At 40.8% G+C, this 23,078-nt stretch overlaps 1 protein-coding gene across 27 annotated transcripts in view; it reads left to right on the forward strand.

The window, feature by feature from the left end:
- Odf2l (outer dense fiber of sperm tails 2-like) overlaps positions 1-19,832 on the forward strand; it is a 35,347-nt gene extending 15,515 nt beyond the window's left edge. For 16 of the 27 annotated variants that reach the window (XM_006501678.4, XM_030252677.1, XM_006501675.3 and 13 more), the window contains 10 exons: positions 1,542-1,651; positions 2,505-2,640; positions 5,701-5,811; positions 10,229-10,333; positions 11,793-11,870; positions 12,680-12,838; positions 14,448-14,533; positions 14,832-14,994; positions 16,877-17,002; positions 19,301-19,820. In XM_006501678.4, coding sequence (XP_006501741.1) covers positions 1,542-1,651; positions 2,505-2,640; positions 5,701-5,811; positions 10,229-10,333; positions 11,793-11,870; positions 12,680-12,838; positions 14,448-14,533; positions 14,832-14,994; positions 16,877-17,002; positions 19,301-19,429 — 1,203 coding nt within the window. In that variant the 3' untranslated portion in view covers positions 19,430-19,820. Of the gene's footprint in view, positions 1-1,541; positions 1,652-2,504; positions 2,641-5,700; positions 5,812-10,228; positions 10,334-10,614; positions 10,717-11,792; positions 11,871-12,679; positions 12,839-14,447; positions 14,534-14,831; positions 14,995-16,876; positions 17,003-19,300 lie in introns of those variants that run through there. The other 11 variants (XM_030252679.1, XM_030252680.1, XM_030252682.1 and 8 more) reach the window with 5 other exon arrangements.
- Positions 19,833-23,078: the final 3,246 nt, after the last annotated feature.

A 23,078-nucleotide genomic window follows, 5' to 3' on the forward strand; every position in this document is an offset into this window, starting at 1 on the left:
ACTGCTTACCTCAGGTAGCTGTAGGAGCATGTGAAAGAAACAGTGGGGCTGCTACATGCTGTCCCCTTTGCACCCCTCACTGTGTGGAGCTGGCTGCTCTGTTAATGCGCTGCTGCCTCTGGCTGTAAGTGCTTCTTGCTCATTGTCATTGGCTCTTTCCCATGTTAATCAGTGGCTCTTCCTCCAGAGAAAGTCTTCCCTTACTACTCTTTAAGTAGCAGACCTTTAACAATGAACAATATTAATGTTTTAATTTTTATGGTATGTATTTCATTCTGAAGCTACCTCATGGTTTACTATTTCTCCTCCTCCTTAAGTGTATCTAAAGCTTGAAACACAAATGGGTCCAACACTGAGACATTTCATTGAGTTCCTGTTTGCTTTATTGCATGTCTACATGCATTACAACGAGGACGGGGTTTGCAAGGAAGGGATGTGAGGCCCATTAATTAGGAGGCTGCAACAGGACTAGTTCCAGTGCAGTGCAAGGTGAGGGACTCTTGCTCTGTGTCTTTTTATAAGGACAGGTAAAAGAAGAATGAGGACTTTAAATATCTAATATACACATTTCTTACTCATTTTTAATTCCATGTTGTCACACATTATATATTATAATAGAAACTACCTTTACAGTATATGTTATGCCTATCTCTTGCTTCATAATTTATACTAAAATTTATTTTACACAAAATGTGAAATCTGGGTCTAGTCCAGTATAACACACATTGCTGTGAAAAGCATAGACAATATCTTGTATATACAAGATGACCTATGCATGAATGATAGAAGGACAGAGGAAAATAGTATGTTAACTGCTGTCCAAACCATTTCTGGGTCCTCTGATGTGTGAGTAACTGGCATCCTGTTTTTCTGTGGAATGTGGACAAAGGCAGAGAGGCTAGAGCTTTGAGGTTAGATCTGCAGAGGGCTACTGACATTTATTTACTGAGTGTGTGCTGTCTTCCTGGAGCCATTCAGAACCCTACAGACGGCAATGAACCAAACAGACAAAAATCCTCCTTTGTAACTCTCATGTTCACACTGGCTCAGGCAGTGCTGCTGCCCCTCTTTGCTGACAGCAGCCGCATAGTCAGGCTGACAGTGACCTCTGCAAAGACAACTGAGCATCTGAGATGCTGTGAGGCTGGGGAATTGCAAATGGTTTTTATATATTATGGGAAACTCTTTTTCTCACATGTATGTGGTTCTTATGTATAAAGAATGGAAACTGAAGATGAATTCATACACATACATAAAATAGAAGTTATTTCTATTAATTGTGAAGTATTACTTATAACTAGTCATAAGAGCTTTTTTGAAATGGTAAGTTGGAATTTTACTGTGTGCATATAACATAATAGTCATGTAGGTATTTTATTAACGCTCACTTTAAAATTTTACTATAATGAAAGCTGCACACTAAGAACAGTTGTGTGCTTTACTAGAAGAGTGTTTTCATATTTATAATGTATTTGTATATAAAACCTGAAAAGAAAACACACACTTTTAAGCGACAAGCTGAATGCATTATGTGTTCCTAGGAAGCCAAGCTGTCTGAAACAGTTTCAGCTTCCAGTGACTGGAAAAGTCAGTTCGAGAAAATTGCCATAGAAAAAACTGAGCTGGAAGTGCAGATCGAAACAATGAAAAAGTAAGCAGGAGTTCACACTGATTGCTCTTCAGTGCTGCATGGTTGGTTTTTCTGGGTATTGTGTAGCGAAGATGCTTTCAATGCTAGGTTTTCTGCCTCTACTATAAACAGTGCACTGATGCTCCCATTTCCTCTACTATAAACAGTGCGCTGAAGCTCCCATTCCCAAAGGTGAGACTTGCACGGCAGTACTTTGTGCTTGAGGATGGATTAGTGTTATTTCTTATAAATATAGATACTTTGTCCTAAATGGAAGTGATTTTTCTCAATTAAACAAGGAAATGAAAGTAGCAAACTTTATAAGTGTTTTAAAGTCCAAAAATTACTGTCACTTAATTCAAGTGACTAAAATACGTAATAGAATATTAATGAGTAAAAATACATACCTTTTGTTCTTTGACACTGCTGCTGTTAACTGAACAATAACAGACCGTGATACTTAAGTTTTCTTACCATGTTGTTGTGCTTTACTACGGAAAACTAAGTTGTAATTTGCTTATAAAGATGAGGTGTCACTGCCTGGCTTCCTTTAAACTTATCTGCAACTGTGCATGTATGTGTGTGTGTGCATGTGTGTGTATGCACATATGTGTGCATATATGTGTGAATTCAAGAGCCAGGCAGACATGCATCCTGTGGGAAGTAGAATAGATGGTGTCATCAGTAGGTGCGTATTTATAATCCTGGCTCATTTGAGCCTAGCCCTGGGGTGCCACTCCTATTCCCTTGCTCCATGCGTCCCGCTACCTTTCTGTGCTTTTTAAAATTTTAGCCAGTGCACCCTACCAGAATAATTTTAAAAACACTTGTTATTTGAATGAAAATTTTCTGTGCTTTCACTTATTTTATAAAGGCAAATCGCTAACCTTTTGGAAGACTTGAGAAAAATGGAAACTCATGGGAAAAACTCATGTGAAGAAATTCTTAGAAAACTTCACTCACTGGAAGATGAAAATGAAGCCCTAAATATTGAGAATGTGAAATTAAAGGTAGCAAGTGTGTATGTGTGTGTGTGTGTGTGTGTGTGTGTGTGCATGCATGCGCGCGCGCACTTAGCAGCAAAGTTGTGGAGTGTTGGCTAATGCTCTGCATCTCGTGTCTCTCATCTTCCTCATGATATTGTATTATGAAGGTAAATAATTTCTGGATCTGTCAAGTGTATAAAGTATGTATCTGTGCTTATATTTATGTTTATCTATTTAAGTTTTAAGATTTTTAATTACATGTACAAAAAGAAGTTTAAATTTCACTTAGCAGGACAAGCTTGTAAGGCTGCACAACTTTCTCTTTGTGTCAACTTTCCAACAGCTTATTTACTTTCTAATTCCAGCAGTGGATCATCCAAAATTGCATTAGCTTTACTGCACAAAAGTTTTTGTAGGTGTCATGGTTACCATATGATACAACATCAGACTGGATCTGTGTGAAACCAGAAAGTGTGTTCTTGGCTCCTTTATAACCAGAAAGAATTTCCAACTGAGTCAAGTCTGAGGAGTAATTGGTTTATATGTGTCCCAGAGAAGAGATGGGGGAGGAAAACTTTAGACTTTCTGAAAAAAAAAAAAAAAAAGAAACCTGAGTTCTTAGACATCAGACTTGCCTGTGGCTGAACATGAGGGTGCCATTCTCAGCTCCACAAAGCAAAAATTAGAAAAGAAGTGCTTGTACCATGAAATACGTAATCGCAGAGTTCTCCCAGATTCATGTCCTTGGAAGAGAAATAACGGTTTAGGAAAAGTAGCAAGGATTTGGATGTAACTCCCTTCTCCATCCCTCCCCTAAGGAGAGAACTTCAGCAATTATGAAATTCAAAGTCCGGAATCCCATCATTTTTCTAAAGATCCCTTTCTTTGGTAACAATAGTTAAATTGTATATATCTTCCTCAGTAGTCAATCACTGAAAAGTCCATTCCAATTTCTCCTAACGTGTGAGTAGTTTAAACATCTAGTAATCATAATTATTTCAAGAAAAGGAAGCAAGTGAGCTTCTAATGCCAAGAAAAGAAAGTGTTTCATTCCTTAAAGGATGAAGGTTCCAGAAGTTCTACTTCATATTTATGTTTCTGGAAACCCATTTTCCACTCTTGTCATTGTGGGAGCTCCTCTGTATCCCTGGCTAGCCTCACTGGGCTGTTCTCCAGGTGTCCTGCTGGAGTGTCATGGCTGCTGCCCCATCTCCTGGAGCCTGTGTTGCATAGCTTAGTTCCCCTTATTTTGTTAGGCTATGTCTTCAAAATATTGTTTTAACCTTAAAAAACAGAAATTAGGAAGAAGTACATATGAAGGATTTTATGTGTGCATCTGAAAATACCTTTATTCTGCCTTCATTTTGACTTCAAGTAGATACAGCATTCCAGCATTCTTTGCTTGACTGTCTCTTGCAATTGAAGGTAACAGAAAGCAATCTCTTGCCAGTCCGATTCTTAGACTGTGGAAATGGTACTTCAAATTTATGCTGAATTCCCAAAATATTCCTTTATCGTTGCCGTGTTAACATTTCATATAGGTCTGCTGACTTGGTGTGTTTGGGGAAATGCTTTCTCCTTTCTTTTTCCATTTTCTTGGGACTGTGCTAATGCGTCATTGACTTAGACTGAAGCCTGTTTTCAGTCTCTGCTTTTGGTCAGCTTTGGGGGATAGTTTCTCTCTCTCTCTCTCTCTCTCTCTCTCTCTCTCTCTCTCTCTCTCTCTCTCTCTCTCTCTCTCTCCTTTTGTTTTTGTTTTTTATACAGCCCAGGACCACTTGCCTGGGGAATGCGCTGCCTACAGTATGAGCTGGGCCTGGCCCTCCTTCATCAGTTAATCATGATTCTCCCTCACAGGTATCCCCACAGGCTAGCCTGATAGGCGGTTTTGCAGTTGACTGTAGACTGTGTTGACAGTAAAGGCTAATGAGGACAACTTCGTTAGAAGATACCCATAGTTTCCTTTCCTGCTCTCTGGCTGTTATGAGACACTTGAATTTTATACTCAGCTTTGCCGTCTTTTGATACATCCCAGCTCCTCTGGGGCTTACCCCATTGGACATGCACCTCAGGAAATTGACACCATGCCTATTGTTTTGCTGCTACTGCTGAGAGTAATAATGTCCTCTGCTTCTGACCCTCTATGTGCCTTCTGCTGGCATCTATGAAATTTTGGTAGGCCAACTGGTATATGCCCAAGGAGACTATTCTTGTAAGTCTTAGCATTTCAGTAGACTTTGTGCTGCTCTAAAATTCTCATATAGTTGTCTTCTGGATCCCCTTCATATTTTTATAATAAAAACATTTATTTAATGTCCCTTCAGCAGTGAGCTGAGGCAGGTAGTTAACCTGTTTCCCAAGTAGTTGCAGTTTATTCAAGCTTTGTTTACTTATAGCCTGTGTTTTCCTTAGTGGTTTAAAACCCAAAGTTGACCATATTTTACATTTCTGTGTATTTTTCTTTTTCTGCTATCTTCTATGTTCATAGTATCTTGACAGCTTACTTGCTTATACATTTCAGTATCTAATAGGTATGGTTACTGTCCACTTAGTATCGTCTATGTATTGTTTGCTCTTCCTATTTAGTCACTCATATGAGGTGTCTTTATTCCCAGGTTTACTTTGATACTGATTTTATTAAGTAGCCCCAGCTGGTCTAAACCTTGCAACAGTCCCCTGCCTGGCTCTGTAAGCATGGGGTTTATAGTCATGGGCCACTTTGCCCTGCTGCCAACTGAGATTTGAGTTAGTTTTGTCATATTCCTTTCAACTGTTATACTTTTGGTGGAGATTGAGAAGTGTTAAATGAATGTAGAAAACTTGGAATGTCAACATTATCAATTCTTCTTGTTTAGAACACAACTTGTTTTCAGCTCTTTTTATTTGTCAGTAAAAAAAAAAATCCTGTCCTGTGTACTGATTAAATTTACATGAGTATTACTCATTAATTTTAGATGGGAATTATATGCAATCAAATGATTACTCCATTGCTGTTGATGAATGAGTTATGATTTAATGATTCTTCAGCTAGGACTGCAATGCTCTGATGGTTAGGAACTCCATCAGGCACGTGTTTCTTTCTAGGGTACACTTGATGCCTTGAAGGATGAAGTTGCTTCTGTTGAAAATGAACTTGTAGAACTGCAAGAAGTAGAAAAACGACAAAAAACCCTCGTCGAAGGATACAGGACTCAGGTGACTTGCATCTGTTTTAATGATGGTTAAAATCTGTGGCTGACTGAGACTCAGGTCGTCAGAACTGAAGATGTGGGGCAAATCTCTGTGGCATAATACAAGTCAAGGATGCCAAACATTCCTTAAGACCCCATGTGCCTTCATAAAGTTGTCTTGCTAATTCCAGATGCTAGCTCTGCTTATGAAAACAATAGAGATATTCTTATTTTTTTTTAGACATTTTCTTTATATACATTTCAAATTTAGAGTAAACTTAAAATGGATTGCATAGGCATAATGAGAATCTTGTTAGTATGCTTAATGGCATTGATTTAAAATAATGACTACCATCTAGGGTCATTAATCACAGTGTTCCTCTTTTCCTAATAAATAATGGAAAATTCAAATTTATTTACATGAAATAAATGGAAAGAAACATATGAGGCTCGGAACCATTGGAAGTGTGCTTGCTGTGTAAGCATGAGGACCTGAGGTCAGATCCCCAGGACCCAGCTACAAAGCTGAGTGCAGCTGTGTGCATCTGTAACCCAGCACTGGGAGGTGGAGCAAACCCGTGCCTGGAGCTCCTACCCAGCCAGCTCAGTCCGTAGTAACTCATCTCAGTGACAGACCAACCCTGTCTCAGAAAACAGACCGTGACTAGAGAGGACATGGGACATTACACTAAAGTACACACACACACATGCACATGTAAACATGCATATACCACAGAGACACAGAAGAACATATGGTGCTTTATCTGAAATAGAATGTCCAATGATAAGTTACAGTTAGCCTTTCAGTTTTAGAAATGTACTGAAGGAAAACTGTGGGAAAGACTGGATTACACAGATACTTGCATGATGGGAAACAGATTGGGCATTAAAGGAAGAACTGTTATTAGCAGAATGTGAATTAAGAGTCAAGAGCTCCGGGGTACTGGTTAGTTCATAATGTTGTTGCACCTATAGGGTTGCAGATCTCTTTAGCTCCTTGGATACTTTCTCTAGCTCCTCCATTGGGGGCCCTGAGATCCATCCAATAGCTGACTGTGAGCTTCCACTTCTGTGTTTGCTAGGCCCCGGCGTAGTCTCACTAGAGACAGCTATATCAGGGTCCTTTCAGCAAACGCTTGCTAGTGTATGCAATGGTGTCATTGTTTGGAGGCTAATTATGGGATGGATCCCTGGATATGGCAGTCTCTAGATGGTCCATCCTTTTGTCTCAGCTCCAAACTTTGTCTCTGTAACTCCTTCCATGGGTGATTGTTTCCAATTCTAAGAAGGGGCAAAGTGTCCACACTTTGGTCTTGATTCTTCTTGAGTTTCATGTGTTTTGCAAATTGTAACTTATATCTTGGGTATTCTAAGATTCTGGGCTAATATGTATCAAAAGATGGCCTAGTCGGCCATCACTGGAAAGAGAGGCCCATTGGACACGCAAACTTTATATGCCCCAGAACAGGGGAATGCCAGGGCCAAAAAGTGGGAATGGGCGGGTAGGGGAGTGGGGGGGGAGGGTATGGGGGACTTTTGGGATAGCATTGGAAATGTAATTGAGGAAAATACGTAATAAAAAAAATATTAAAAAAAAAAAGAGTAGTGATAGACTGGGGGTGTGGTACAGTCGAAGACTACATGCTTGCCATGTTTGAGGCCTTGGACTCGGTCCCTAACATTGCAGGAAGGAGATGAATCAAGGAAGGAAAGAAAACACATTGTAGACAAAGCTTAAGGTGCAGTAAAGTGTAGCAGGTGGAGGGGCCAAGTCTAGATGTGTTGGGTGAAAAATTCCATTGAAATACCCAGCTGCAGAGCTGCAGGTAGGGAGATAAGTGTGGAGTCTGGAGGACTGTTGTACCAAGCACACTGTCTGTGTTCCCCTGCTTGTTTAGGTTTAAGGCCTCAGCAAGAATGTCTCATCTGAATATATCATGTTGTACCTGCTGGGCAGTGTATACAGCTCACTCGTGTTATTTAAATGGGTTTTGGTTTGGTGGGGAAAATTATTGAAATGAGAGTTAGTCCCCACCCCCATAAAAACATTAAACTGGGCCGGGAGTGGTGGCATACGCCTTTAATCCCAGCACTCGGGGACAGGGGGGTGGGGGGGCAGAGGCAGGCAGATTTCTGAGTTCGAGGCCAGCCTGGTCTACAAAGTGAGTTCCAGGACATCCAGGGCTATACAGAGAAACCCTGTCTCAAAAAACTAAAACAAAACAAAACAAAAAAAAAAACCCAAAAAACAAAACAACAACAAAAAAATTAAACTGTAAGCCATAATATTACACAAAGGACCTGGTACAGATGTGTGCATGTGGCTTCAGTTTATGAGTTCATGTGATATTTACTGGTGTTGATTTAGATGGCCTTGTTTTCCTGGTGACCTCCATTCCCTCTGGATCTTACACTCTTTTACTTCCTTTTTTGTGGGCTTTTCTAGGCACTGCAGGGAGAAATTTGATGAAAGCATCGTGTTTATGGCTGAACGTTCCAAGGTCTCTCACTCTCTTCACAATGTCTGGCTGGGGGTGTCTGCGTTTGTTCCCATTGCTGCAGGGGGAAGCTTTTCTAATGAGAGCTGAGCAAGGCACTGATCTGTGAATTTAGCAAAATGTCATTAGGAATAATTTTTATTGCTAATTTATCGTCTGGTCTGTGTAGGACAGTAGTGTTTGGTTTTGCTCTAGGCCTTGGACTATCTAGTCTCTGGTTCTTGGTCACTAAGCATTGTTAAGTATGGATTCCGTTTCATGGAGTAGGTCTTAAGTCAAATCATATACTCATTGCTTACTTCCACAAGCTTTTTGCTACCATAGTACAGTGGTTCTCAGCCTCCTAATGCTATGCCTCTTTAACACAGTTCCTCCTGTTACAGTGGCACCAACCACAAAATTATTTTCGTTGCTACTTCACAACTATAATTTTGTTACTGTTATGAATCATAATGTTAATAATATTTTTGGAGACAGAGGTTTGCCAAAGGAGTCACAACCCGTAAGTTGGGAACTGCTGCCCTAGCATATCTTGTGAGTAGGATACCATTGTAGGTGGAAGGGATTGTGGCTGGATTGGTGTTTATGTTTCTTTTCTGATAATGTGCAGAGTACCTTCCTGTACCAGAACTCAGGCACACAGGAGCAAAGGCTGCATGTAGGCTCCATGTTCAGTGGGTTGTGTAGGTGCTGCTTCAGCAGTGAGCCCTTGCTGTCAGCTTGTGCTGTGTTGTTTTGCCAATAGCCTGGGTTATTTGGGGATTCCCATGGGACCCCCTTTGGCCAATATCTTAATTAGATGCAGCTCAAATCTTGTACTGGAAGCTGTGGTGATAAGAGATGGCCAATTGGGGCTTTATCTCCTCCATTATTTGGAGGTTTCATTAAGAGTGCCTTCATATATGTTTATGTTTTAGGAAGCCTCTCCTGTATTAGGTTTCCATATTACCCCTCAGATGGCCCTTAGGTTTAGCTGCCTCTCCCTTTATTCCCTCCCTTTATTCCCTCCTCATTGCCCCCTTCTCCTCACACTCGATCTTGTGTCTGCTCCCACCCCATCCATAACTGTCTATTCTATTTCCTTTTCCTAATGAGATCTATTTCTCTCCCTACTCTCTTACTCTCTACCTAACCTCTTTGGTTCTTTGGACTATAGCTTCATTATCGTTAACTTAACAGCTAATATCCACATGCAAGCAGTAGTTATCAGACTTGTCTTTTTGTGTCTGGGTTACCTTACTCGGGATGATTTTTTTTCTAGTCCCACCCCTTGCACAGTTCATGGTTTCATGTTTTTAGCGGTTGAGTAACATTACATTGTTGTAAGGTATCACATTTTCTTTCTACATTGTTCTGTTGGCAATGTTTACGCTGTTTCCAATGAAGAGAGCAGAGATGATGTGACTAATCAGCGTCTCTGTGGTAGGATGGAGCGTCCTTTGGGTATATGCCAAAGAGCGACATAGCTGGATCTTGAGGTAGCTAGGTGTCTGTCTTCCTCAGGAACTGCCACACTTATTCACAGTGGCTGTGCAAGTTTGCCCTCTCACCGGCAGTCGAGGAGTGTACCCCTTGCTCCTCATCCTCCCCAGTATGAGCTGTCACTTGTGTAACTGTTGCTAGCTGTTATGACGGTGTTAGGTGCAGTGACAGACGGCTTTCTTAAAGCAGCAGTGACCTGAAAGTGAAGGTCGATGTAGTCCTTAGAGCTCGGGTAGCGTATGAGAGCATCTGCTGGAGAAGCCTGGCGGACAGTGGGGGATGAGCTCTAGTTGGACACTAGGGACAGTGTCTGGAGGAATGTTACATGAACATGCTGAGAGTGTTGTAAAGAGCTACAGATTCAAAGGGAAGTAAATGCAAATACATGTCTTCGCGGTATTTCATGTTACACTGAAAATCATACCTGGTGCTTTATAGTCTGTTGTTGGTTTTTGTTTTTAGGTACAAAAGTTGCAAGAAGCAGCTGAAATGGTGAAAAGTAGATGCAAAAATTTACTACATGAAAATAACCTAATAATAACGAATAAAAACAAAAAGTTAGAGAAGGTGAGTTTGAAATTGAAGTAATGAAGTGTTTTCATGTGTGCCTCACGTGACCCCTGCAGGTGTGCTTCTTCTCCGTCCTCTCCCAAGTGCACGGCCGCAAGTGGCCTTTTCCAGGCTTGGCCAGAGTTTAGCCTTTCCTCTTTCTCCCGTGCTGCAAATGTTGTTTATTTGTATGAACATCTGTTTGCTTTTTTATTCATATTTGAGAAATAGCATAAATGCCTCATTTTTTGTTATAAAAGCTTAAAGTTTAAAAGGCCCAATTATTTTTTTTCAAACAGCATAAAGAAAAATGTATTCCATTAACAATAGTGCATGATGGACTGACTGTGAATCTTTACCAAGATTTATTGCTATTATGACTACTTTAGCCATTCTGTTAGGTAGGTAGTTGTGCCTTATTGTGGTTTTCATTGGCATTTCTTAATCGCTAATGATATTGACTATTTTTATTTGTTTGTTTTTTGTTTCTTTCTTTTTAAAAATTGGATAATTTCTGTATTTACATTGAAATGTTATCCCCTTTCCTGGTTTCTACCCGTCGTCATCGTCCCCCCCTCCCCCCCCCCCAGAAATCCCCTGTCCCATCCTCCCTCCCCCTGCTTCTATGAGGGTGTTCCCCCACCCACTCCCACCTTCCTCCCTGGCATTCCCCTACACTGGGGTATTGAGCCTTCACAGGACCAGGGGCCTCCCCTCCTACTGATGCCCACAAGACCATCCTCTGCTACATATGAAGCAGGAGTCATGGGTCCTTCCATGTGAACTCTTTGGTTGGTGGTTTAGTCCCTTGGAGCTCTGGGTGGTCTGGTTGGTTGATATTGTTGTTCTTCCTATGAGGTTGCAAACCCTTTCTGCTCAAAAAGCCCAATTATTATCACTGAGGCCCACCAGCAATAAAATGCAAACTACTCTCTCTCCCTCTCTCTCTCTCTCTCTCTCTCTCTCTATATATATATATATATATATATATATATCTTTTTATGTCTTTAGTAACTAAAAGAATTGCAAAGTAAGCTATTCTCTGGTAAATGCATTTTGGAAAAAAAAATGATATCTTGAAAACCCTCTCCTTTTATTCATCCATTTGTGACAGAAGGAAGGGAAGCCAGTGTTGGCAGGTGATGATGTTTTTGTGAATAGTTTTAAGTTTTTTGATGGAGCCACCTTCTCTTTTGGATTTCACATTGTTTTGGTAAGGAAAAAATGAGAGTCATAGGATAGGGATTCCTGGCCAAGAGGTCAAGAGCGTCAGGGGTTAGGCGCAGTCTATGGCTGCTGTCGCTGCACTGCTGACCCATTTTGAGACTGGGGATTAGGAGGAGGCATCTCTGTCAAGACAGGGTCAGCCTGAGCTGGCCGTCAGGCCACCTAATAAGGTGCTGTTCTTAGAGCTGTTCTCACCTGTTTTAGCAGACACAAGAGGATGCCATTACAAGTCCTTGTTGTTTCTCACCAGACAGTCTCATGCACATCCCCTCTGCTGCTCGGGAATGCAGTGAAAGCCCAGGTCAAAGCCACAAAGGGGAGGAACCGGGTTTGTTTGTTTGTTTGTTTGTTTGTTTGTTTTGAGCAATGCCCTTATAATATTTGCTGTGATAAAACTAGAAAAGTATGTTTGTTTGTCTTTTACAAAAGGAAGTCTTCTTTTTATTTCTCTGCTGCTTGAGTCTCCTCATTTTTCTCCTAGGATCTTGTCTGGGTAGAGGTTCAGAGGTTGCTTGCTTATCTTTTGTCTTCATGGCCAGAGGGTGCATGTGCTGTGAGTGCTCAGCTCAGACACCTTCTCCCTCTTGAAGTCCCTCCATGGGAACACCCTAAATGTCACCTTTTAGCTGTTTACAGTTACAGAGAGCAATGCTGCGTTCCTTAGGCGTTATTACTACGGCACTCTCTTCTCCGTGATTATGGAAGTGTCACAGTAAGAAGGGCAGGGGGTGAGGGGAGTATTGTGGCTACTCACCATGACAGCAGTGACCAGATGCAGTCATCTGAGGACGTGCAGTAGCTGTCCTGAAGCAGTGCTCAGCCCCCCCCCCCCCGCGACCCCCCCCCCACACACACAGAAAGGGCAGTGAAATGACAGTTACTGCAGAGCTGAGGGCAGACCAGTGGGATGGAAGCACACCCATTCCTTAGTCACATGTGCTGATGTAGGCTGATAGTGCTATACTTATTTGCCTGACAGCCTATCTGAAAACTAATTAATTTTACTTAATACGTCTCATGTAAATTAGCACTTGTAAGGTACTGATTAATAACAAGCTTGTCTTGTCCTTAAGATAGTAAGACTATTCCTGCCAAATTTGTGACCTTGAATTTATTTCCCCTAATGCCACACCTCAGATGAGAGGCCAGGTGGAGTCGAATCTGAAGCAGGTAGAGCAAGCCCGCAGCTCCTTCACGTCAGCCGAACAGAGACTTCAGGAGTGTCAGGAGAAGCTGCAGCGCTGCAAGGAGAAGTGTGCAGAGCAGGCGCTCACCATTAGGGAGCTTCAAGGCCAGGTGTCCATCAGCTCTGAGTCTTGGAAGATGTGTTAAAGAAACATTTGACGACGTCATTTCAGCAGTTGACGGCACGCGTGTCATCTATATCGCTGATGCAGTATTTCATGCAGATACTCGGCTGTTTATCTTTAGTATTTCCTGGTGACACTGGTCATAAAGATGGCTGATATGGGTGATTTATATGCATCTGCATTTGGACTTGGAGGACATAGTGTGGTGATGTAATGAGAGGAGGGCCAAGCCGGGCTTGCCTATCTGTTTCTTGACATCAGCATAAGACAAATAATAATTTACCTTGCAAAAATCAGAATGCATTTTAATTAGAATTGTGCATCACACTTATTGGGGTAATTCTATTCTTTCACTTAATACCTATCAGTCCATCCGCATAGGACTGTGTGACCTTGTCACCATACATCTCCCTCCTCCTCCCTCGGTGCGTGTCACAGAGCGCGCACACTTTGTACCTGCGTTAGGGCTACTTGGTGGTTTGTTGGAAGCGTGTCTGAGTCTGCAGGCCAGTCTGTTTCCTTACTTGTAAGACATCTCCAGGAAGAATTCACTTTGTGCCTTTCAAAAGAAACTTATTTAGCTTTTAAAAGACACAAAGCAAAATTCCAAGAAGAAATTCTACTAGAAAAAAACAATGCTACTTTAATAAGAATAAGAAAAGTTATTTTTTATGCTATGTGTGTGTGTGTTTTGCCTGCATTTCTGTGCACCACATGCATGTAGTGCCCAAAGTGGCCAGAAGAGGACATCATAGTCTGAGCTACCGTGTGGGTGTGGGGAATATAACCTGGGTCCTCTGGAAGAGAAGCCGGTGCTCACAACTGCTGAGCTATCTCTCTAGGCCTGAAGAGAAATATTCTTCTTATTAAAGCTACTTAAACTCTTTGAATCAGACTGTGAAGCAGTGGGAAGAATGGTCTGTTCTGACCTGAGCAACTTTGTCTTTGACTTTGACTCAGCATTGTCACAGGTAGTTCTCTATCAGTATTTTAAGTGGAGCATTGTTGATATGAGAAACATATCAATTAACATGGGAAACATAACAGATTAACTGTCTAATGAACAATGTTGAAATTTTTCACACACACATTTTTTAAGTTTTGTCTTGTTCTTGTTGGGGTTTTGTTTTGGAGGCAGGGTTTCATGTAGCCTGGACTGGCCTCAGTCTGAGGATAGACTTGAATTTCTAGTCCTCTTTCCTCTACTTCCTGAGCCAGGATTGCAGCACAAGCTTTCTGTAGTGCTGGGTTTGTACATGCTGGGAAAGTTGTTGCCAGCTGAGCCACATCCCTAGTCCCTGACAAGCTAAATGTTCCTTTTCATTAGAACCCTGTTCAGAGTATTTTAATTACCATCACCCAGGAAAAAATGTACTTCATTTTCTAACATAAACAACATCAGCTTTTAAAACTCTGTGAGGATCTGGAGAACTTGTAGATTAGCATTGTAAACATGGCTTGGTGTCTTTCTGTGTATTCATATCTTCTTGTTTCTTATACTTCTAAATAAAATACGTAATTTCCTTGGAAGTTGATGAAGAAAATAACTGAAAAAACCTGTCTTTTTCTTTTCTTTCTTTGAAAATTCCACTTAGGTTGATGGAAACCAAAGCCTTCTGACCAAGCTTTCTCTTGAGGAAGAAAATCATCTCATTCAGTTAAAGTGTGAGAACCTTAAAGAGTAAGTGTCAGGCTGACTTCAAACTCATGTTACATTTCCTCATACACTGTAATCTCTGTGTATGTGTGAGATATGTATATATATGTGTGTGTGTGTATGTATATGTATATACATGTATGTATATGTGTGTATGTGATATAAGTGTGTATATGTCTATGTGTGTATGTGATATATGCATGTACGTGTATATGTGTGTACATGTATATGTGTGTACATGTATATGTGTGTATGTGATATATGCATGTATGTGTATATATATCTATGTATGTACATGTATATGTGTGTATGTGATATAAAGGAAACTAGAGCAGATGGATGCAGAGAATAAAGAGCTTGAGAAGAAGCTGGCCGACCAAGAGGAGTGTCTCAAGCACAGTGACCTGGAGCTGAAAGAGAAGGCTGCAGAGTACACAGCCCTGTCCAGGCAACTGGAAGCCGCTTTGGAAGAAGGAAGACAAAAGGTACAGATGGCCTTTATTTAGAAACTTTTTAATCAGTTTGCCAGAGTCGTTTCCCATTGCCAAGCCTACAGTTATTGTTTGTATGCTGATGACAGGGTGGAAGGAGCAGCTCCATTTTTATTCTTTACTTAATTTTCCCTCAGAACAAAACACAGATATTACTGAGCCAGGACTGCTTTTCCAGATGCATGCTGATGTGGTGAGGGAATGGGCAGAGATGTAAAGGACCTGGAGAGTGTGACCCCTCCACACACCTGCGTGTGTGTGTGTGTGTGTGTGTGTGTGTGTGTGTGTGTGTGTGTGTGTGGTTAAGTAAATAAATAATTAAAGATTTTGGTCTTGATTGGGATCCAGTAAGCTCTAAAGCTCAACTCTGTGATAAATATTTGTTGCACAAACAAGTGCACACAAGGATTGTATTCCAGTTAAGTCTGTTAGGTGTGCATTCAGCTTACCTAGCCTCTTGGCGTGTGGGCACTTCCATAGTTCTTCACAGACAAAGATGAAAAGGCTAGACCTGAGTTCTAGGGCACTCAGTGTAGTAGGGATGTCACCCTACATGTAGGTTCTGTAGTAGACATGGAGAAAAAGTGGGTATTTCAACCAGCGTGAAAGGGAATGATGGGAAGGTCTCAAAGAAGACATGAGTTTATCAAACAACTTGAAATCTCATGTTGAAAGACCATAGGGTGAATCCCTGCAGCTGATTTGAATACTGGCTCTGATGCAAAGTACTCTTACCAAGGGCAGGCTGCCTTTCTAAACTTTAGTTTCCTAACCAACAAAGTGGGGCTTGTGATAATCCTTGTGGATGGATGGGGCTAGCACAGTGAGCAGCTCCACCCTGAGGACTCGTGTCTCCCCCACTGAAGTCTGCTTTACTTGGCATCTCCACTTAACCCTGACCTGCCAAACCTGACATGTCTTAAGCCAAATTTTAAATCCTTCCCTCTTAACTCTCTTTTATTTATTGTATTCCTCAAGGTACTTAGGGTTAGTTCTGTCAGTGTGAAACTGTGATACCTTCCAGTGTTCTGAACTTTGCACTGAGAAACCAACTTAAGTTGATTTTAAGGGACACATCATTGAATAAGTTAAATAAGGAGTGGTGCCATCTGTGAACCAGCTGCACATTTCCCAGCTCCACTAACCTCTGGGAAGAACTGGAGGGATTTACCTTGAGTTTAGGATAAGATCTTGACAGTACCAGGTGCTCTCAGACTTTGTCCCAAAGTGGTCAGAGTCCCCAAATGGTGACTGTCCTTTCCTCTGTCCTGCAGCAGTAGAATGTGTCCATGTCTCTCATTTCTGACCATGTGACAAGGGCCCCCACTGCTGTGTCACCCTTGGCCACATGGAGGGCATGGATGTTTCCCTGGAGCCCCTCCTTTTCTTCTTGGCTTCAGAGCTCCTTTCCTGCTGCATTCGTGAAAAGTCTGTGAATTGGTTCTGATGTCCTAGAACCAGTCCTTCCTGCTTAGCTCTGTGTTCTTGGACTAGCCCCTGCCTCTGCTCTCACACTTGTACCTTCAAACCAACATAACATAAGCAACCCAGAGAAGTAGAAGCACTCAGGCTGTACTGAGAGTGAATAATGAAGCAAGTGCCAATCTTGTGAGTGCTTTTCAAAATTAAACTCTTCATTTTTCCCTTTGTAGTACTGGAATTGAACCAGGGCCTTGCACATACTAGGAAATCAATCTTCTATGGAACTGTATCCCCAACTCAAGATAAACTACATTGAAATAGTTTCTAATGGGGTTGTCATACCCAACTAATATCTACTTGGGAAAAAAAAGTATACTGTGACTATATCAGGGCTTCAAAATATATTTAAAGGAAAACACATTTAGTTATTTTATTCTCTTAATGAAAATTACAGGTTTCAGAAGAAGTAGAGAAAATGTCATCTAGAGAGAGGGCTTTACAAATTAAAATATTAGATCTGGAAGCTGAGCTTAGAAAGAAAAATGAAGAACAAAACCAACTTGTTGACAAGATGAACACTGTAAGTATTCGTGTGGTTTGTTATGAAAGTGAGCACTTATCATGCATTCCATGTACCTTAGTTACATCTGTAACGTACAGGTGGGGGCCGGTTAGGACTTTCATTTTACTGTGAATATTAGGAATGACAAATAATCAAAATGCAAAACAGAGTTTTCATCACCCTGCTCTGTGCAGCTTCAGTCACACAGCCTCCCAGCCTCACCGGGAGGATCCCTGCACAGTGTGTCTGTGGACAGCTGCGCAGTGAAGGCTCCACATAGAAGCTACTTAAGTTTTATTTATACTTTATTTACTTGAATTTTCATCTTTTAAAGATACATGCAAGCTTAGAAAGATATGATTTTAATATTCACCATTGTCCAGTCTGCGTGAGCGATGGATGCTTTGATTCATTCAGCTGTGAAATGAGAATACCAAGTTTAATTAGTCTCTTATATTTTTTCCTGAATATTCATGAAATAGTCTGTTGGCATAAGATACTCTTAAAGCTGGCATTAGTTGTGCTTAAATTACTTAATAACTCTCTACTTGATAATTACATAGAGAATGCTGGTATTTTCCTTTTCCACAAGTTAGAGACTCTGTTAAAACTCCTTTTTCATTTCCAGGTTGTAAATCTAAAGGGTTCAAAAATTAAATTATTTTGATGTATACTGTTTACTCTTATTGTCTAATAAGTTTGCTGGCTTTCTACATGAAAGCAAACAAACTCCTCCCCATCAGGATTCTAAAATGTGTGATGTTCTTTGTGCAGTTGAAGCCCCTGAAAAAATAAGCTGACATGAGATGGATTTCTCTGTTCTGTGTTTAGTACTTTGTGAAAACTGCTAATAAATAGGTTAAGATCTGATGTTAAACCTGATAATTGTTGTGCTAGTAAACCATCTAGAATTCTGAGCCTAATTTAGAGATAGCTAGAAATAAACGAATGTCTTGGGTGCCATCCAGGCACAGACAGTTCAGTGAGTAATTAGCATCCGCGTGCACATACATTAGCCAGACCGAGTTGTGAGTGCTCAGACAGCCTGAACCTAACCCTGGCCACATGACTATCTTCACAGTACATGGTGTACCCTGCAGGCTGTGAGGTGGGGGGGATGCACACTTTGAAGGGTGACCTCACAGCTTCACAATCGTGGCAACCCTACTGAAGTCACAGTGTCTTTCAGACCTTACTGTCCCGAAGCTCATTTGCGTTTACATTCTGCCCTGCAGTGAGTAATTGTGTAGCTACTGTTCTCTCCAAACGGATGCGCCATAAAGCCCAGCTCCATTCAGTCTAATATGTGAGCAGTCCAGTCTAGGGCTTTGCCACGCAATTCCCTGCATCTCCTGCTGGGCACTGCTCAGTTTTGGGTGCTGGTGTCTATAATACCTGCTATGAGAAACACAAAAGGAGTTCTTGGAGTGTGTGGGTTTTAGCTGGAAACCAGTCTTACCTAAAACATTTGCAGTAAGCAGCCTACCTAGAAATCTGTATACAACCAAAGGTCAAAATTTGTATGAGTTTACTAAATCTTCTCCCTCAATGGACATGAATTAAGTTCTTTTTAGTTTTTAAAATAGTTTAGGAGAAAATGTTCATGTTATCAAAGTTGAAATTCTAGCCGGGCGTGGTGGTGCACGCCTTAATCCCAGCACTCGGAAGGCGGAGGCACTCGGATTTCTGAGTTCAAGGCCAGCCTGGTCTACAAAGTGAGTTCCAGGACAGCCAGGGCTACACAGGGAAACCCTGTCTCGAAAAACAAAACAAAACAAAACAAAACAAAACAAAACAAAACAAAACAAAAGAGCTGAAATTGCTGAAATTCTGTCAGTTCTTAAAACACTTTCCTTTCAAAACGTGTATTCTAATGGTAACAGATTATTAAACTTTGGGTCTAGTTAATTTTGGTGTTTGCTGTTTTTTATTTGCAAGGTTTTTTTTATAGTAGTGTTTATAAAATAAAGTTTAAGACAGTGAAGGTCTTATGGGATAAAACATGATATTTTGGCAGAAAAAAATGGCAAAAAAAGAGTAAGAAAAGATGTCATGATAACATAATAGGAACTAATCATGATACTCTAAATATCACATTATACCTAATAATTTAGGGCAAAGTTACAGTATGCAGTAAATTGTCAAAGTAGAATGATTAATCACATATTATTCAATCACTAAAGATACTGTTTTAAGGAAGATGATATGTAAAATTTCTTTGGGCAAAACTGATATGTCCAGCTATTGTGTATATACTTACAAATCTTCACCTTGCATACGAATGCCATATTGATTCTCTGTCTCTCTCTTCATTAGAAAACCCAGCACCAGGCTATCTGCTTGAAGGAAATACAGCACAGCCTTGAGAAGTCGGAGACTCGGAATGAGAGCATTAAGAATTACTTGCAGTTTCTTCAAATTTCCTATGTAACGATGTTTAGATAAATTGTTGATTTTCTCTGATTGTTATGCTTTGTAATTTATAGGTTAGCAGTATTAGAATTTCTATGTGAAGATACTTGAAACATAATTTATTATCTAATTGAACTTTAAGGAATAGTAGCTCTTACTATTCTTTTGTGGTAGATAATTTGCATTGAAGTCTAGTTTAATTCTTTTTAAAAATATATTAATTTTTAAAATATTTTTCACCATATATGCAAAAATCAGAATTATTCTTATGAACCATTGAAGTAAATTTGTAACAAATCTAGACCGATTATGAGCCAAATACATAGATTTAAATAATGTATTTACTTTAAATAATGTATTTACTTGTTTTATATTATAATGCTATACCAATAAAATATTCAGAAATTTAATTTTAATAACAGTATAAGTTTTAAAGATAGCAAGTGTCTCGCTATATATAATATTGCTTCCAATATATGTTGAGTTTCCATCATTTACATGAGATTTTAAATATAGGATATTAGATCATAGCTCTTCAGTGCCAGCTGATGGTAACAGAGGAACACATGTCAGCAGCCCTTGTCTCTATCTGGAGGCATCCAGGCTGTCCTGTGAAGCAGGAGCTGCTGCTTTCACTTTGTGTGAGGGATTGTCTGGTATTGCTACTACAGACGCTCTAGGGATTGTCTGATATTATTACTACAGATGCCCTAGAGCCTTGGTGTTAACTGCAGGATCATAAGGACAACAAGCTACTCTGCCCTTCTCATGACCAAATCACAGGGGATGATGGAAATTAGGCATTCTCAACACGAAGAGGCTTTGGGATAAGGCCCTGTATTTATTTTAGTTTAGAAATTAGAATTTAATTACATTTTCCCCCTCTTTTCCCATCCAAAATATCTCTGCTGTCCTTCAAATTTGTGGTCTCTCTTTTTCACAAATTGTTACTGTGTGTGTGTGTGTGTGTGTGTGTGTGTGTGTGTGTGTGTGTAAGTATATGTGTGATCATAAGTGTGTATGTTCCTAAATATGTTGTGTGTGTGTATGTTCAGTCTATATAATGTTACTGGTATGTATGTTGTCAGGGTTGCCATTTGGCATTGAACGACTAGTTGGTGTGCTTTTCCCTGGGAAAGACCATGTCTCCTGCTCCCATCTTTCCTCGGTCGCCTTATGTAATGTTGAGATCCCATGGACTTTCCTCTGTCCACTTTGGCATGACCATTGGTGTCATGCTTGTTCAGCTCATGTTTGGGCAGCCATGTTGGTGAGGACCTGATGGGTACACCCTCAATATGTCTAGGAGACACAATCTTACAACAAACTTCTCCATCGCCCTTGCTATTACAGTCTCTCTTCCCCTCTTCCAGAATGTTCCCCAAGCCTGAGGTACATGAGTGCTTTATAAATGTACCCAGAAACTTAACTAACTACTCAGTGCTAGTGAAGTTAAGGAGAATCTAAAACTACTAATTTACTAAACCAGCGTAATTCCTGACAGCCACCTATAGACATTGGTTCTTATACCACCGAAAAGTGTAGTCTTCTCAGCAAGGAAACCCCTCCTTGCAACAGATGGAGATCACAACAGAAAACCACAACCAATCAGGATGGAAAGTTGTGGATCCCGGTCCCCATGGGATACAGTCGTTATTATTGTTAGTATGAAGTCAAAGAAAGACCAACGATCTGTTTCCTGTCGTCTCACCACAGTATGCTTCTGTTGGGTACTTGGAAAGCGTAGGGATATGGCTTCCAGGTATGAAGTGATTAGCACTCCTCTCAGACAGCGACTTGAGAGTATTGCTCAAAGGAGTATTCAGTCGTAAAAAATTATTCAAGCTGCCTTTATTAGTGTTCTAACTACTCTGGAAGCTGAGTCAGGAGGATTGAAAATTCAAATAGAAGAAAAGAAAGAAGGAAGGAAGGAAAGAGAGAAGAGAGAAAGAAAGGCTGGACATATACTCAGCAGTAGATTTCTTGCCTACCATGAAAGTTCTTGGTTCAGTCCTCAGTACCACAAATAAGAAATATAATAACAACAACTATGATGACGGTGATGATGATGTTGGCAGCAGTAGTAGAGTCATTCATAGAGATGAACAGGTCTCTCAATGTAGCCCAGGCTGGTCTTGAGCTTGTGGCTCTCTGCATTAGCCTCCTAACTCTTGGAGTCAGCCATTTTCTACCTCATCCAGCTTCTGTTTTGCTTAGAGTAACACAATATAGACTGTCAGAAACTGATTTCTTCCGCTGCCACAGTTGTCCTTTTCCTTCAATTTAGCCATCTGAGTCCCTTGTTGATTCTCCTAAGGCCTTAGGCTGTGCTCTTGAGAGCTCCTGAACACTCCCTACTCTCTGCTGGCGCAAAGCAGCCATGCATGCTGTTTCTGTTGATATCTCAGGGCCTACATAGTGCTTTGCTACATACTAGGTACTCAGGTGATGGATGTGGAGAGAGATGGCTGCCCATGTTTGTGTTTTAGATAGAAAAAAAAAAACAGAAACACGACAGAATTATCCACCATGGCTGCAGTGTGGAACTCCTTCTAAAACTGTCATTTGAGCTCCTCTGTGGCTCCAGAATTCGAGTTGTGCATGCATACCCACAGCAGAGCAGGGGGTGGCTATCAGCTATTAAGCACTTGTTACAAATGTCATCCATAAATGACTCACTCACTTTTGAGGACACTGAGGACTCAAGTCAAGCCACTCAGCCTCCTCACAACAGCTAGCAGTTGGGAGACATCACTCTACATGTGACCTCCACTCCATCTGAGCTAGCCTCATGGACATTTAAAAAGGAAGGTAGTGACTTCCTGTGGCAAAGATACACTTATTTATGAATGGTTTCTGCTTATGTCCTGAACTGCATTTTCATCAGAGTAACTTAAGTTCGTAGCCTTTAAATATTAGTTCGTGCAGTGTTTGAGCCACTGTGGGAGGAAGAGACCCAGCATCCATGTGGTTGGTGCTTTGCCACCAGCGATCTAGGTCCTGGGAATCTCAAAGTCTCTGTGCTTTGTTTCCCTGTGAAGCACTGAGTGCCAGCACCCATGAGGCCCCAGAGTCAGCACCCAGTGTCCCTGAACACTTTTTGTTTCCCAGCCTCGCACAACAGGGAACTGTCTCCCCCCTATTCTAGCAGATTCGAGGGATTTTCTTTTCATTATCAATATCCAGGGACTCAAATCTTAAGTTATATAAGTTTTCTCCTACTTAAGTTATGTAAGTTATTGTCACTTCTTCCTGTTCCTCTCGTCCTAGTTTGGTTCTCTGGATCTGATCTCTATGGGACTTGGCTTTTTGTCAACACAGGGTCTTATTAGACGTCTTGTAAGGTCTTCCATCTGATTTTTTTTTTTTTTTACCACTAATAAAGTTTTGGAAGACAGTAATTCCCCTTTTTGATTGGAATGTTGAAGTTTTAATCTAAAACTTGTGTTTCTAAGTTCCTGAAAGTACTCTGTTGAGTTATGTAATTCTGTTCTATTTTTGATTCCTTGGGCCCTCCTCTGTCTCTCCTTGCATCTACTTAAATAGGCTTCTCTTATGTTGGTCTCTGGCCTTGCTGCCATCCAAGCCTCACAAGTGAGTTTCAGGTTTCCTGCTTACGGCTGTGTGTGTGTTCAACACTGGCCAGCAGCCTGTGGCGCACATGTGCTGAGCAGAGGCAGAC

Source organism: Mus musculus, chromosome 3 (assembly GCF_000001635.26).
Source record: "Mus musculus strain C57BL/6J chromosome 3, GRCm38.p6 C57BL/6J".
Classification (NCBI taxonomy): domain Eukaryota; kingdom Metazoa; phylum Chordata; class Mammalia; order Rodentia; family Muridae; genus Mus; species Mus musculus.